This window comes from Cyprinodon variegatus, unplaced genomic scaffold, assembly GCF_000732505.1.
Source record: "Cyprinodon variegatus isolate N-32 unplaced genomic scaffold, C_variegatus-1.0 Scaffold788, whole genome shotgun sequence".
Classification (NCBI taxonomy): Eukaryota; Metazoa; Chordata; class Actinopteri; order Cyprinodontiformes; family Cyprinodontidae; genus Cyprinodon; species Cyprinodon variegatus.
The window spans coordinates 177466-192622 of record NW_015151241.1 but is presented as its reverse complement, the minus strand read 5'-3'; the positions used below and the strand labels follow the sequence as shown (position 1 = coordinate 192622).

Genomic DNA, 15157 nt, shown 5'->3' with positions numbered 1-15157 from the left:
TTTATTCAAATAACCAAAGCACATTGCATTATGCAAAACAACGTGATTATGTTTTTTAAAATCCTTTTTTGTATGTTATAAAGAAATAATCAATTAAATATGCAGCTAACAGCATCGATGCATGGTTGAGGCAACAAGAGATTTATGATCATCTGTCATAGCTCCTGGAAGCTAAATCCTAGGAGAACTCCCCCCCTCTTCCAGCTCCTGAAGTAAACCTGATGGCCCCGGGGATAGATTCAGCCTGGATGACTTGAACTCCGTGGTCAAACTCATACTGCATGGCCTAGACAGAAAAAGACAAAACCAAAATAATAAAGTCAATCAATCATCAGAAAAGGCTGATTACCTGTTGAAAACTACCAATAGTAGGCCAATATCTAAAAAATAATCCATAACTACATAATTGTAGTGCCAGTCATCATAGCAACATCACTGTGTGTGATATTACAAGGGACTACTTGGATTTTATATTTTGTTAGATTCAATATAAATGCGATGACCTAGAGCCATAACTCTGTTGAACCGTTCATCCACCCTGCTCTTAGCAGTCATAATTTAATGGGATTCTTTATAAATAAGACTGGATCTTTTATAAAATAGGATCACCAGCACCCCACAAACTATGATTGGTTTATCTGTGGAAGGTAAGGCGGGTTCTGAGGTAACCATAGAATCTGAACCGGGTTTAGTCGGCTTTGATCCAGTTGCGCTTTCAGAGTTAGCAAAACTATTGTCTTCATCTAAGCCTTCAACTTGTACATTAGATCCAGTTCCAACCAGATTATTTAAGGAAAAATTCCCTCAAAAAATCTAGAATATAATTTAAAATCCACCTCATATATAAAGCTTTGAATAACCATGCTTAGTCTTATATTAGAGATCTGATTGTTCCTTATGTTCCTAACAGAGCACTTCGCTCTCAATCTGCAGGTTTACTAGTGGTTCCTAGAATTTCTAAAGTAGAATGGCAGATCTTTTAGTTATCAGGCTCCTCTCCTGTTGAACCAACGACCAGTTTTAGTCTGTGACGCAGACACCCTGTCTACTTTTAAGGGTAGGCTTCAAACCTTCCTTTTTGATAAAGCTTATAGTTAAAAACAGAGGGATTTTTGCTTAGTCACTGGGTGACTAGAGGTAGGTGTAGGTAGAGCGTTCACAGCCTCTGGCGAGGATTTCAGTCTGAACAGACATTTCCTCTTGGCTCTACCTTGGCCGTATTGTAGCTCTACCTTTCTTATACCTCATCCAAAATAATTAGGTTATCCTGAGCTATTTTCTGTATTTGTGCTGCTATATGTTTGGGCTGCTGGATGGCATAGGGACCACTTTTCCTTATTCTATCTGTATTCTCCCATTCTGCAGTATTTGTCAAGTTCCATATGTCGACGACAAAATGCAAGCAAAGGTCATCGCCACAGGCTCATCCAGGAGGAGAATGTATTACAATAACCGAATGCAATCAACCGGTTTTCCTACTGTACTGCCTCTGTAAAGTGTCTTGAGATGATTTGTTGTAAATTTGTACTACATAAATAAACAAAATTAAATTGAAGCATATCCGTCGCGTTAGACAGACTTTTACCCTATATCCCCTGATTTGATCTATATTTTATAGGCAGAAATGCTGAACCATGAAAATATCTGCTGGAGACATTTTGAAGAAGGAAACAAAAGAAAACAGCCAGAAAAATTTTGCTTTTTTTTGGCAATCGCTTAGTATTGTGACAGTACTCAGCGATAACAAGATAGACTTGTTTTCCTGAGTTCCTAATAGGGAAATGATCCTTCATAAGAATCAGCTGTGATCTTAAATGAACGTAGCCTCTTATTAAACATTAAAAAACATTTAATAAAGTTATTTTACATTCTTTAGGCTACAGATGAACCCTTTGGCATTGGGCATTCCATTCATAGTAGATTTAGTTGGGATTTCAAACCCTTTTACAAATAGGTTTACTTACATTTCTAATAAGGTTTCTTTATTCTCATGCCCATGAAATGCAAAGCAACTAATGTCTAGGATTAAAATTATTAAATAGAGACCTTTGTGTTTGGTTTAATTTCATACAAATAAGGCAGAGAGTAAACAGCATCATAACAACAAAGCAACCCAGCAGGCAGGTGAAGCAGAGTTGGCCAGTAGTTTCCTGTAGGTGAGTTGCTAAAATGTACACGTTCTAAAGTCCTAACATCTCACAGAGCTCTGTTCCACACATCTGAAAAAGGGATAGAGTATAGCAAAACAGCAAATCTATGGAAGCACTGCTGTCTGGAAGAGAACATTAACCAGAGGAGCAGCCAAAGGTCTGAGGTACCTCTGGAGATGCTGTAAACTGGACCATTATTCTACAACTACAGTCTTTTTGGAGAGAAGCTGAGATTTATGTTTGAAGAGAGTCAAGAAGTCCTGTTTCCTTTGGATATGGTGGTCATCTATAAAAAAACATAAGGAAGTACTAATCTTCCCTTTGATACAGACTATAGTTAGTGGTTATAGCACAAAGCGGGAAAAGATAGCCTATTGATCTGTTTTCTCTTTGATAATCGTCACAACAGAGTTTTATTTAAACCTTAAAATTCACATTACAAATGAGCTTATGTAAACCAAGTTTTTTTTTTTTTTTTTTTTTTTTGCACATATGCAGAAAAACTGCATAGATTTGCGTAGACCCAATAAAATCTGTCTATCCAATATTTGGCATAGAGCACCTTGAACTGCCCTCCTAAAATCAACAAGGCAAATATATTGCAGTTGCTTGAACAAATCCTACAAATGTTGTCCAAGTTATAACTATAGATGTGGTTGTTAAGAGAGTTATCTAAATAACAATTTCAGGAAATGTGGCATATTGTGCTTCATTGCTTCCTATCTTTTGAGGCACAGATGTCTGAAAGTTGGTGTAATTTTTGATGTTGCATACCTAGAAAAGGGTTATTTTGTGCATTTATTTGTTTCAATTGTAAAAATAGAAGACAAGACATTAAAGAAGCCAAATAGGAGGAGAAGAAACATTATAAAGTTACAGTTACATTATTTTAATCAGTATTTGATTAGTTATTCAAGCAGCTAAATATACAAGAAACATGGCTTGAATAAAAAAAAGCACCTGTTACACCCTCACCACTAAAAACAGATCTATCACAATAACACTAATGGCTGCTATGGATTGTGTAAAATCAGATGTACCTGTGTGAAGGACTGAGCATCATAGCAGCTGAACATGGCTGAGGAGCGGTCCGTCCGCAGACACTGCTGAGGGAAGGCGCTGATCTGCTCTGCAAGTTGTATGGCTGTCTGCAAAGCTGGAAATGCAACACAGGGTGAGTTGGTTTACCAGTTCATTGCATAAATGGTGCCCTGAAGGAGCCCCTCCATCTACTGACCAATAAAAATACAGAGAAACATCTAAACTCTGAGGCAGGATCAAATTCAGCAGTGCTGGATAGAGCATCTAAAACAGCTAATTGAGCAAGAAAAAACATGTACAAGGCACAACTGATGTGTTAGTTTAAAAAACATCTCTTCAGGACAGACACAGATTCAAAGTATGCATGTAAACATTAGCAAATATTGACACTTATAAAGGAGGATATGTAGATCTCTATTCCAGAGAAACCTTTTCCCTTAAAGCAGCTGAGATATCTCAGCTTTACATCACTGTGCCTCCTGACCCACATCAAAGCCCTGGACTGACTCCAGATCAGTCCTACGGTAAACATGAAGCCTGCCCATGGCACACTTTGATGCTTCCTTTGTATGTTTAGAAGCTGCTGCTTCTTCCTTTCCCTCTGATGTTAAATGTGTGCTAAGCGATTATCCTTCACAGGGCCAATTAGGCTGCGGATAAACTGTGGAGAGAAGAACTTCCTGAAAGAATTTAGCTAATCATTCTGAAACATCCTAGTAAGGAGATGAGAGACTAAGCAGTAAGGAGCTCATAGAAGCATAAACTACATGGGATCTTTCAGGCTCTAATGGAACACATTAATCCTCAGGCTGCAGCTCGAGGTAGAGAGGAATTAAGCCATCCAGCAGTGAGTGGAGGGGGGCCAATGGTGTAAGTCTTTATGCAGAGGTAAAACATCCTTTAAAAACAACTTCACAAGACTTTAAATCGAACATTTACTAAAATTTTGGATTATTTCTTTGAGTGGAAAGAGATTTCTTCTTGCTTTTCAAACTTATTGCAGCAAAATATTTTCCTGTTAGTTTTTTTTTTTGAAAATGTTTGCTGTAATTAATACCGAGCTGTAGTTTTTTTTTTGGCCAACAAGCTTCTCGCTTTAAATGTTTTCTCCTTAATGTTGAAAGGGTACTTTTATAAGATTATACAAAAATAATCCAGCGTATTGAAAATGCTTCCTTACCTTGACCATCAGGAACAATCCTGTTGGCCAGTCCGTAGGCTAGAGCCTCTTGAGCTCCAATTGGCCGCCCGGTCAGGATCAGGTCGAGCGCTCGCGATAAACCGATGAGGCGAGGAAGCCGCACCGTGCCTCCGTCAATCAGGGGAACTCCTAAAGACAATATATGGTTTTAAAAAGAAACCAAAATGCATTTTAACCCTTTACACTGCAAAAACCATCTAAAAATGAGGAAAAAAATGTCTTAAATTAAGTGTTTTACCATTAATTTGAGTATGTAAATAAGATCATTGGCCAATGGAATGAGTATTTTTAGTCTTAAAATAAGATAATTAGATAATATGTACTTAAAATAAGACAATGCAATTGTTTTTTCTTATTTTAAATGTAAATTGTCTTGTTCCATTGGCAAAGTGTCTCAATTACCTCCTCAATTCAAGAAAAAAATGCACTTATTGCAAGAAAAAAACTACTTATTTAGATTTCAATTTTTTGCAGTGTAAAGCCTGGACCATGAAATAATTGACAGAGATATTAAATTATTTTATTTAAAGTTGTCATTGAACTCTGAAAAATGACAGAAAAAGAATATATATATTTTGTATAAGTTAAATTAAATCTTTTATTTGTATCAATTCTGATACATTTGGCATTTCTGTGGAATATTATATATGTTTTCTGTTCACTACATGTGTCTGATTGTGTAAGTCAGGGTTTTTAAGATAAACAAGATCACTTTGATGATGCAAAGATCTTAAAAACTCATGTATCAAATATAATACAATCGGTTTTAAAGGGTAAAGAATCCGCTGTCACGTTTTAAATCTACATCAAGTTTCATTAATTCTTTTTCTATATACAATATTTTTTTCCTAATGATGAATGGTGAATTGGAAGGAAAGATTAGGGTGAACTGCACACACTTTGAGCCTAAGACTCATGTTTGTTAAATACATTTTTATACTGACAGGGGTGTAAATTATTATGGGTTGATCAAATATCTGTCCAAACCAGTGGGGTGGCTTTGCAAAATGGAGTAAAACCGAAGTTGTAATTTAGTCAGAACTATTTGTACATTTTAGTCGAAAAATCTAAATGTGTCCTGTTATTTTCAGGTTATTAATTTTTTACTTCCTTTCTCCATATTCGCTTTTTTTCCCCCTAATAATTTTTCTGTTTTTCCAGACGTGAAAAGAAAACGATCCAAATATAAATCCAGACCTTACGTGAATGACCGTGTTTATATTTGGATTCAAGGAAGCCAGATTTTCCTGCAAAAGCCAAACGTTTTTCTTTGGGTCTCACCTGCTTTTTCATTCCTTGTTTTCATAATATTGGACTCTTTTAAGAGGAATGTAATGCTTGATTTTTAAACCCTGAAACATTAAGGTGCTAAAAGGTTCCTACCCACTATAATAAACACTTAGCAATACAAGAAATCTCAAGATTTAGCAGCTAATCCCAAAGATAGAATTTGTTTCCATTTCTATGGCTGAGGTTTGCACATTAAGAAGTATGTTATACTCAGTTCTGAATCTCAAAGGCCTGAAGCAAGTTTTTATTACTTTCAAATACTGTTAATCTATTTAGACAAGCTTATAATACATTTAGAAAATGACTGAAAGAGTCCAAAGCCTGAAGAAAGAAAGAAAAGTGATTTAGAAGGACTAAAAAAACATTTTAAACAGCTGAAACAAACCAAAGTTTAAGGCCAATAATTGAAAAAAGCATTTGACCAAATAAAAAGTTTGTGGTAAATCTGGAGGATTACAGGATTTTCATATAAGAATAAAAGTAGAAATTACTCAAATTGAAACAATGTCAGAGAACGGAAATATTGGGCCCTGTGTTAATATGCAGATTTAGAGTAGATGGAAGAATCCTGATGCTGAAATACAGGTTTTAAAACAACTACAACCCTTCTTTACATCCAGAATGAACATATGAGTTCAAACTCTGTTTTGGTATTCTCACAGGAAACGTTTTTGATTATATATTATTTCCCTGTCCCACAGAAAGTGGAGGATAGCACAGAGCAGCCTGCTGGGGTAACAGTCAGCTTCTGGCATTTATCCTAATTTCTAAGCAGCACCAGCTGGAACTGGCACACTTTCTCCTGATCGGTTCCACACCACAATCCCAAATCCCTAATTCCTCCAAGTCACTGATTCCATCTGACCACCGCTTATTGGGAGCACATGTGTCAAACATGTTGTTTTAACCCCACATCACCATGCTTCCTTTCACATTTCATCTTCCTTTTTCTTCACTCCAGTAAGTGAAACAGTGACAAGCAGGCTTTTAGCTAGCAATGTGTCCAGGCGTACATTGTATGCCCTTCACTAATAAAATGACAAATTGTCTGCCATGTTTTTTGGGATGTTTAGCTTTGGTACGCCCTAATTTTCCCCCGGAACTGAAATGTTCAAAATTTCCCACGCAGCAGATGCTGGAGTTTTAAATTTTCATTTTTGCTGCTCGACGCGCAATATCAACCAATCAGAGAAGCTGATCTGGGAGCTGGCAGGAAGACAGACACAGCACTGCTGATGCAGAGGGCTATGATCACTCTACTGAATTTAGCTCCGCGCTCAACTTACTTTCCCTGCCGCTCCGGCGAAATTGCTCCACACTCACTCAAATTTTTGGGAGAAGGCATTTTTTCTGACATTTTTAGTTCATGTGATTATGCCATGGCCCTGCCATAATCACATCATTGATTTTATGATATGAACTCACTATTTCCCAGCTGTGAACGTAACAATTCGCTCCATTCATGTTACCCCACCTTTCCTATTTAATTATTTATTCATTTATTTTACTAGACTTAAATCAAATAAATGTTATTTTCCAAATTGTATAGTCCAACATTTTTAATTGACTTGAGCGCATCGGAACTTGAGCAGAGCGACATCCTTGCTCCAGCCTTTGAATTGAACTGCGCTCCACCATATTTCTTCAGCTCCGCTCCACCGCTTGCTCCACGCTCCGCTCCGCTGACATGCTCTGGCACCAACAGAAAAATAATATTTTAAGGCAGGATCGTGATCTTGATGAACTGACTGCACAGATGATGTTTTGAGGTGGACTTTCTCATTTATAAATATATGATCATTGATCACAGCAAATATAGCAAAGCTGCTCTCTGCCCTTGAACAAAGGAGCAGAGCAAGCATCAGACACATCTAAACAGACTTTACTGGACGCACCTCAGTAGCATATTTGACGCTGCTGACCTGTGTACAAGCATAAAAAATGAAGCTGCAGGCACTTTTTTTTATGTTCAAAGCATGTATGATGTGAACATAGAACTAAAACTTTATGATTGTAGGAATTAACCTATGAAACATAATATTGTACCTTAAAATGATCTCATGCCTTCCCTATGAAATTTCCACGTCTAGTCAAGCACACATACTTCCCATAATTAGGAAAAAGATAGTGTTGTAACAAAGACACATAAAGCCAGTGCATTACACCTCAAAATGCAGGAAATAGCATTTCAGAGAGTCGAAATTTACAAATTATCTGAACCCTCCAATGCTGCACAAAGCCTAAAGAAGTGATACACCAAAGTGTTCACCCTTAGAAATATTCCTAGCTAAAAACCTGGTGACAAGTGATCTGATCCTACCTACGTAAAAAACTTAAACAAATTTAACATACTCGTTTTTGATCTTAAATCAATGAGATCAGAGTACAGGGTAAAACTGGGCTGGCTGTGTCAAGACATGATTTATGTTCAGCCATACATGAGCTAGGCTGATTACAATGGTGATTAAGCTTGAGCTACAGAGTTTCTACACTGTTAAACATGACACTTTATTCAGTTTCACATCTTGTAGTAATCAGAGAATTGTTTTATACCAACTAGAGCAGGTGGAACCTACCAGAATATATTAGCTAAACTACTTCTGTTTTAGACTAAATGTAAAAATGTCACAGCTCCTTCTTTAAAGGGTTCAGATTTATTTTATCCCCTCACTGGGTGTTTAGCCATCGATAAAACCTTTATCCTATACTCTGCTAAGGTGAGGTCTTTGGTCAGAAATATTTACTTTATTGTTCCAAACTGAAAAATAGATGTTTCATTTGGTCACCAAAGCCATCACCCTAGAAGATGTTTATTTTCCACTTTCAACCATCAGGCAAAAGTCTTGGCTTTATCTAAACTTCCTTCTAAGAGCTCCTCGCTGAATCTGTTTTGCTGTTAGGGATTTCGTAATTCTTCTTGTCTCCTTATAGGCATCACAAAATCCTGTAGTTTCCTTAAATTTGTTGACTGCAACTGAATGATGCCAACTTCTGATTCGAAACAACCCCCAGAGGAGACGGATGTAGATATGTCTGTCTCCAGAGGTCTTTAGACTGCAGGTTTGCCACGTTTAAGGAAGAAGGAAAGAGGTGATTTTAATTCCGTAAAAGTTTAAAAAACAATCCACTTGATTTTGTTTCCAAGATTTGAAGATGTTTCTCTTCCCCTCCAGGAAGCTTTCTTAATTCAAATGAGAAAGCTGATTAATGAAAGGTGATTTTAACTTCGTGACCCGCTTGATCACCCTGCAGAAAGTAGATAGGTACACCGGTACTCTGTGGTTATCAAGGGACAGACGTGTCTGCAGCAATTCTCAGGTTGGCTGAGGCATTTAAAGACAACTTAAATGGTTCAAAGAGGTCTAACAAGGCAAGATTTTGATGCAGAGCTGGATGGTTCCATGCTTTCTGGCTCTGATGCAACATTTTCACAAATTTCACCTTTCAAAGCTGATATTTAAGTTACTGTTGTCTTTCTATTGAGACAGAAAAGGAATTAAGCAAAAAAGAAAGTGCAAAACAACTGCCTAGAAAGCAGCATGACAGAGAAAATTGGAGCAAGAGGGGAGGACAAAGCCTGACTTAAAGACGAAGAGATAAAGAGGCAGTTTGACCTCCAGTCTGTCTGTGTTTGGTGCTGCTGTTGGCACCAGCGCTATCAGCAACCGGAAGGATCTCCCTTCTTATCCTCAGCAGCCGTCTCCTGCACCTCCTCGCCCACGGTCCCTCTGATAGTGCAGTCTCTGATGTGCTGTTTGACAGACCTCTGCTTTGTCACATATAATAAATGCTCCTTCTAGTAACTTCTAACCAAAAAAAGACATTTGGTTAGAAGCAGGGATTTCTTTTCTAACTATTATTGGTAAAAGGATCATGTGTTAGTGATCCAAAAGCAACACAATGAGTCAGTGAAATAAATTCATCAGTTACACCCCAGTAATGGGCAGACCATTTAAACCGGCTGCAGACGTCTTGTCTTGAAAGAAGATAAGTCCACTGTCAACACAAAGGCTTGTTATTGCCAGCTTTAACATGACTCAGCACAACCTATTGTTATATAACCACATGTAAGACGCAGCTTGTTTCCTGCAACGCAGGGTCTTCACTGCTTATCTGAAGGAGAAGCCCGGAAGAAAGAAAAATCATTGTGTTTTATCTGCTTTCTACACACTTTGATATGTGTTAGCCTGAGGAGGCATCAACATACCTGACTGGTAATCAACCCTTCTCCCCCCTCAAAAAAACAACCAAGTATTTTAATACATTCACAGAAGGATTATCTTGCTATTAACTGTGACCAAACATCCGGCAGTCCAGTCCACAGACACCTATAAACCATGGATGCCGTGAAACATGACACACTCAGGGAGTTTGGTTTGCTCCTGGTCCTGCTGGTACCCTGACCACATCAAAGCTAAACCCACCACAATGGGCTCCCATGAGGGTAATGCGATTAAGTTTGATGTGGATTAACAGTTTCCGGATAACTCCAGACTAATGGACAGAAGCAAAGGAGAGGAACGTCAGGCGGAAGCTTGAAGCTTTGAAATGCATGCTGGGAATCTGTGAAAATACCTCCGTTGGGCTGGGTCAGAGATGGCTGCCAAAATTTTAATTTGACTTTATGACTTCAGACCACCAAAGGGGGGAAATGAGGCCATCAAATGTCCCATAATCCCATAATCCTGCATGTATTGGGCGGTAAATGTTTCTTCAAACATCCTAAACGGAGTGACAAACATTTGTATGCAACGGCGCAGAGAAGTGCAGCGTTAAGGCTTTTGAGGTGCTTTGTGTCTCTACAACTGACTTAGAAATAATTTCCACAGCAGTTCCTCTGTCAGATTAAATTCAGAGCATCTCTTAGCATTACATTCCAAATCTTACCAAAGATTTTCAGCTTGATTTAGATCTGAACTGTGACGGGTCTCTCTCCATCTCACTGAAACTCTCGCTGTATGTTTAGGGTTACATTACTGCTGGAAGCTGAATCTCCACAAAGTCTTCAGTCTTTCAGAGCCTCGATCTCAAAGTCCAGTCCTTGAAAGACACTGCCCTGCAGCTTTACTTTAACACACCTGTCTCCAACATGAGGCCGTCAGCAGAGCTTCATTGCATGCTTGTGAGGTAGTTAAGCCATTTAATTTAAGTGTGAAGAACAAGAGCCACATCTAAAAGCTGCAGGACATCCCTTGAGGATTTTAGTTTGAGCCAACTGCTCCTGGTTTGGTTACAGGATTCCTCTGTATTTAGCTCCAGTCCAGTTTAGTTCTCCCTGATAGAGCAATGCCTCCCTACTAGGGCTGGGTATTTTCGCCAAAGTCCTGAATCGATTCGATTTTGATTCATACAGTTCTAAATCGATTAATTGTGATTCGATCTGTTTTTACAATAATGAAAGTGGTTCAACTGTGTTTCAGAATACTCATGTATTTTATTTTTTCCTGTCATATTAAACACAAAGTGCAAACTTGTAAATCAGACAGTTTAAACTTGAGATGTGAACAAAACTGTCTAAAAAGTGCAGAAGTGAAGCCTCACTCGAGCAAACAGACGTGACACAGCAGACATGCATGAGCTGCATTATCTTCAATGCACAAACCATATTTGCAGCGTTGTCTGTAACAACTACAGGGTGTTTGCTGGTCATCCCCCATTTGTTAATGTCCTCATGCAAACTATTGGCTAAATTTGCAGCTGTCTTGCTTGAGGTCATCTCGAGTGCATCTTTCCTACTCATTTGAATGTGAACGTCACACGCATCACTATAAAACTAATCGATCTCATTCCCTAAATATCGATTTTGCAAAAATGTAAAGGAATCAATCCAAAATCGATTAAATCGCTCACCACTTTCACGATGTGTGGTGGGTCCGAAGAGTAAGACTAAGTTCATTCTGTGAATGAGTGCAGTTGTTTCTCTAGTTCCTGTTACTCTAGTGCCCTAGTTAAAGCCTGACCTTCTCCGGCCTGTCGCTTTAGATCAGGCATCCCCAAAGTCGGTCCTCGAGGGCCGCTGTCCTGCAGGTTTTAGAGGTTTCCCTGCTCCAGCACAGCTGATTTACATTGACAGTTGATTAACAGGCTTTTGCTGAACTGCAATCATCAGAATCAGCTGTGCTAAAGCAACCTCTAAAACCTGCAGGACAGCGGCCTTCGAGGACTGACTTTGGGGATGCCTGCAAGTTTAGATGGATGGTCATGTCTTAGGTCTGCAGTCGTTCCACTGTTGGTCAATGAACGGGTACTTCAATGTACTTCTAATCTGTCTGCTTTGTTCTTTTCTCTTCAGATGGTTTGATCACAGATAAACCTCAGAGGCTTTCACAGAACATCTGGATGTATACATAGATGAAGAAATAAAAGGAGGTTAAATAGAACATTTTTCAGATATTTGTGAAACAATGAGGAAGATGCATTTTACTAAAAGATGTCAAAAGAATCAAATAACAGCTGTACTACAACTTAAAGTTTATTCTAGAGTATATTTAGCCATTTTGTTTCTATTTTGAACAAACATTAAACTAGGCAAACAAAAACTGATGCTTACAGGTGTTTACTCAGTTGTACTCTTTCCCATCCTTTCATTCCTCATAGAGGCAAACCCTGCAGATTAAACGAGGCTGGTCTGAAGTAGGATGATGTAATCCCAGCACTATGTCTGTCAGGTTGGGACTCTCTGAGCAGGTGTTTGGATTGGCTGATTTCAAGTCAGCTCTTGGATTGCGGTTTGACGTTAGTCCGAGCGCTGGCTCCTTTTCTTCCTCTCCATCAGTCTTGCACAGCTACAGAAACTTTGCTTAGAAGTGAAGAAGGGAAACGGAGAAGAAACGGGCCTCCAAGGATGCAGAAGATTAGGTGGTGTGTATTTTGGAAGGGGTTTCATGTTCAGTCCCCCCTCCCCAAAAAAAAGAAGAAAAAAAAAATCAAAGGAGTGACAATGGATCAACCTTGAACAACCCCCATGATTTAAGTTCTTGAATGAAATATCAGTAGTATTTTAAGTTACATTTGCATGCCAGATTTTTTCCCCTGCTATACATGTTCCTCTGGTTTAAGGAGCCAAAATAACACTGGAGATTTGAGTAAGCACTGTGGGTTTTCATTTAGGTCTCTGAGAATCCAAAGAGCTGTAGACGCTAATACCAGATTCCTGTGACGCAACCTTCTCCTCCTTCTCATTTCCTCTCTGGCATAGCCGAGGGGCCCCAGACAGGAAGCCGCAGGTTTCGGCAGCCAATACCGTGCCAGAAAACTGTCAGATCCTTGTGGTAGCCATTGGCCCACATCAGAGGAGCTAAGCAAGTCTCTGAGGGGTTTTCAACTCCAAAGCCACCAGGGATTCCCTCAGGCGACTGCCATCTGTGCCCTACCCAAAAATGGTTACAGAATCTGTCCATTAAAAGGAAATAATCGCTCAGAGACAGTGGATCTTTAAGTAAACTGAACAACCTTTGTGCCTTTGATGGAAACATTTTTTTTTCCTGCAAGTGTTTAGAACGACAAGAACAAAGTGAAGTTGCTCTTTTTTATGTTTTTATGCACTTTAAAACCTCAGCTTGTCTTGTTCTGCTTAATTACATTCTTCTAATGTTTCTTAAAAATTAAACTATTCTTTAAACCTGAAATTAATCAAAACTAAGAATGGGAGTCTTAAACTTTGAAAAAAAAATTACATTTTATTAACAGTTTCCTGAATGAAAAAGTAATACTGTATGTATGTTTAACTATAGGCCCCTGTAAGAAAAAAAAATAATTAAAACAGCAGTTTTAAATTAGCTTTAGGGAAACAACTCAAATGTGTTGACAAATAAGCCTTCAAAATATGAGGCAATGACACGGCAGAAAATTAATCACTGGAGGAGAAATGTGCAACTTAATATGTAAAAACCGCAGCAACATTTCTCCCTGCCTGAAATAGTTTTGAGCTGATGAAACCTAAACTGAATAGTGCATGACTGAATGCTGGGCAGTCTCAATAAAATAAAGCACTATAGTTCTATTTGTGAAAAATTTTTTTTATTTTTTTTGAGAGGGCTTGCACAGAAGAGTTTTAGTCTAAAGAACAGTAACATAAAAGAACAACAAAATGAAAAAAATAATGGTGTCAGGTTAATTCTGATTGACAGTTCTTGTGGCACATAGTTGCGCTTACGCTGTTGTTAACCAGATCATGCAGTTAAATTAATTCAAAGTTTTCTATCTAAGGAAATCCAGATGATTTCATCGACTCATTGAGAAATAAAGGGGAGACATTCTAATCCGCTGTAAAAAAAAAAAAAAAAAAAAAAAAAGATTTTTAACCCATCACAGAGATAAACCGTTGGTTAGTCCTCCAACCTGAAGTCTAAACAAGCAAACTCATTTTGAGCCTTTGTTCCCAGGAGACACCCAGGATATAGGATAAATACTAATGTTAACAGATGAAAGATAAACATTTATTCAGGGCTGCATAGTACGCGCGTTTTACACACTTGCAAGTACAGATTTCATCCCTTTCATTAATTCAAAATAATTCTGCCAGAGATAAGCACCGGCCCCACCGCGACCCTGACAAGGACTAAGCAGGAAAATGGATGGATGGATGGATATTCGTTCTCCGTTTAATAAAAATAGGGAAGGGAAGAAAAGGGAAGAACCAATGCAATCATTATTTGCAACAATAAGATTGTGAAGGTCTTGAGAAAGCTTTTTACTTTTACCCATCATGAGATGTTTCTTGTGTAGTACAACAGACACCACTGTCTTGGTTTTCCAAGCCTTTTTGCACCTCCCTTTCTTCATATGTTCAATACTTTTTCCCTGTGCCATTTCACTTTATTATACATACCTTAATTTCCTTTTTTTTTTTTTTATTTGAGAGCACTAGTGCTCCTTTTTTTTAAGTATGAAGTTTGATTTGTAGAGAGGCTAAGGCAGAAAGAGAGGTTAAACTTGTACTTTGACACATTTGGACATTTCTAACTTTTTTTTACAATCTCAACAAAGGGAAAAAAAATTTGAAGAGCCCAGCACTCTGCACGCCATGTTAATAATTTATATTTGCATGAGTTAAATTACATTTGTCGCCTGGAGAAAATCAACCTCACAGTGTTTATGGGGGCAGTCACGTTATGTGACACTTTTTAAATCTTTACACTTGTAGCTCACTCTAGTTGCATTTTTTCTGAAAGATAAAGATGCCATGGTGGCGTATTATTTGTTATTATTACTCTTTTGTATATGCTTAAAAAACTTCCCTTTATGTACATTAATATTAATAATAGGTAGGATACTGCACATGCTTGCAGGGGGTAAACAATGCAGTAAAAGATAAGCCAGTTGGCTGCTCTTAGATCCAAGTGTGGAAAAACACAAAAATGTATTCAAACAGAGATAATGTATTTAAATATTATATATATTATATATATATATATTAGTGCTGTCAAAATTATCGCGTTATTATCGCGTTAACGCGAGGCCATTTTAACGGCGA

At 38.1% G+C, this 15157-nt stretch overlaps 1 protein-coding gene across 2 annotated transcripts in view; it reads right to left on the bottom strand.

Moving 5' to 3' along the window:
* Window positions 1-15157, bottom strand: part of LOC107098543 (carnitinyl-CoA dehydratase-like) — a 35261-nt gene continuing 20104 nt past the window's right edge. For both annotated transcript variants that reach the window (XM_015396280.1, XM_015396281.1), the window contains exons 5-7: window positions 4372-4521; window positions 3191-3306; window positions 1-286 (exon numbers count right to left, since the gene is read on the bottom strand). In XM_015396280.1, the coding sequence (XP_015251766.1) occupies window positions 179-286; window positions 3191-3306; window positions 4372-4521 (374 nt within the window). In that variant the 3' untranslated portion in view covers window positions 1-178. The remainder of the gene's footprint in view (window positions 287-3190; window positions 3307-4371; window positions 4522-15157) is intronic.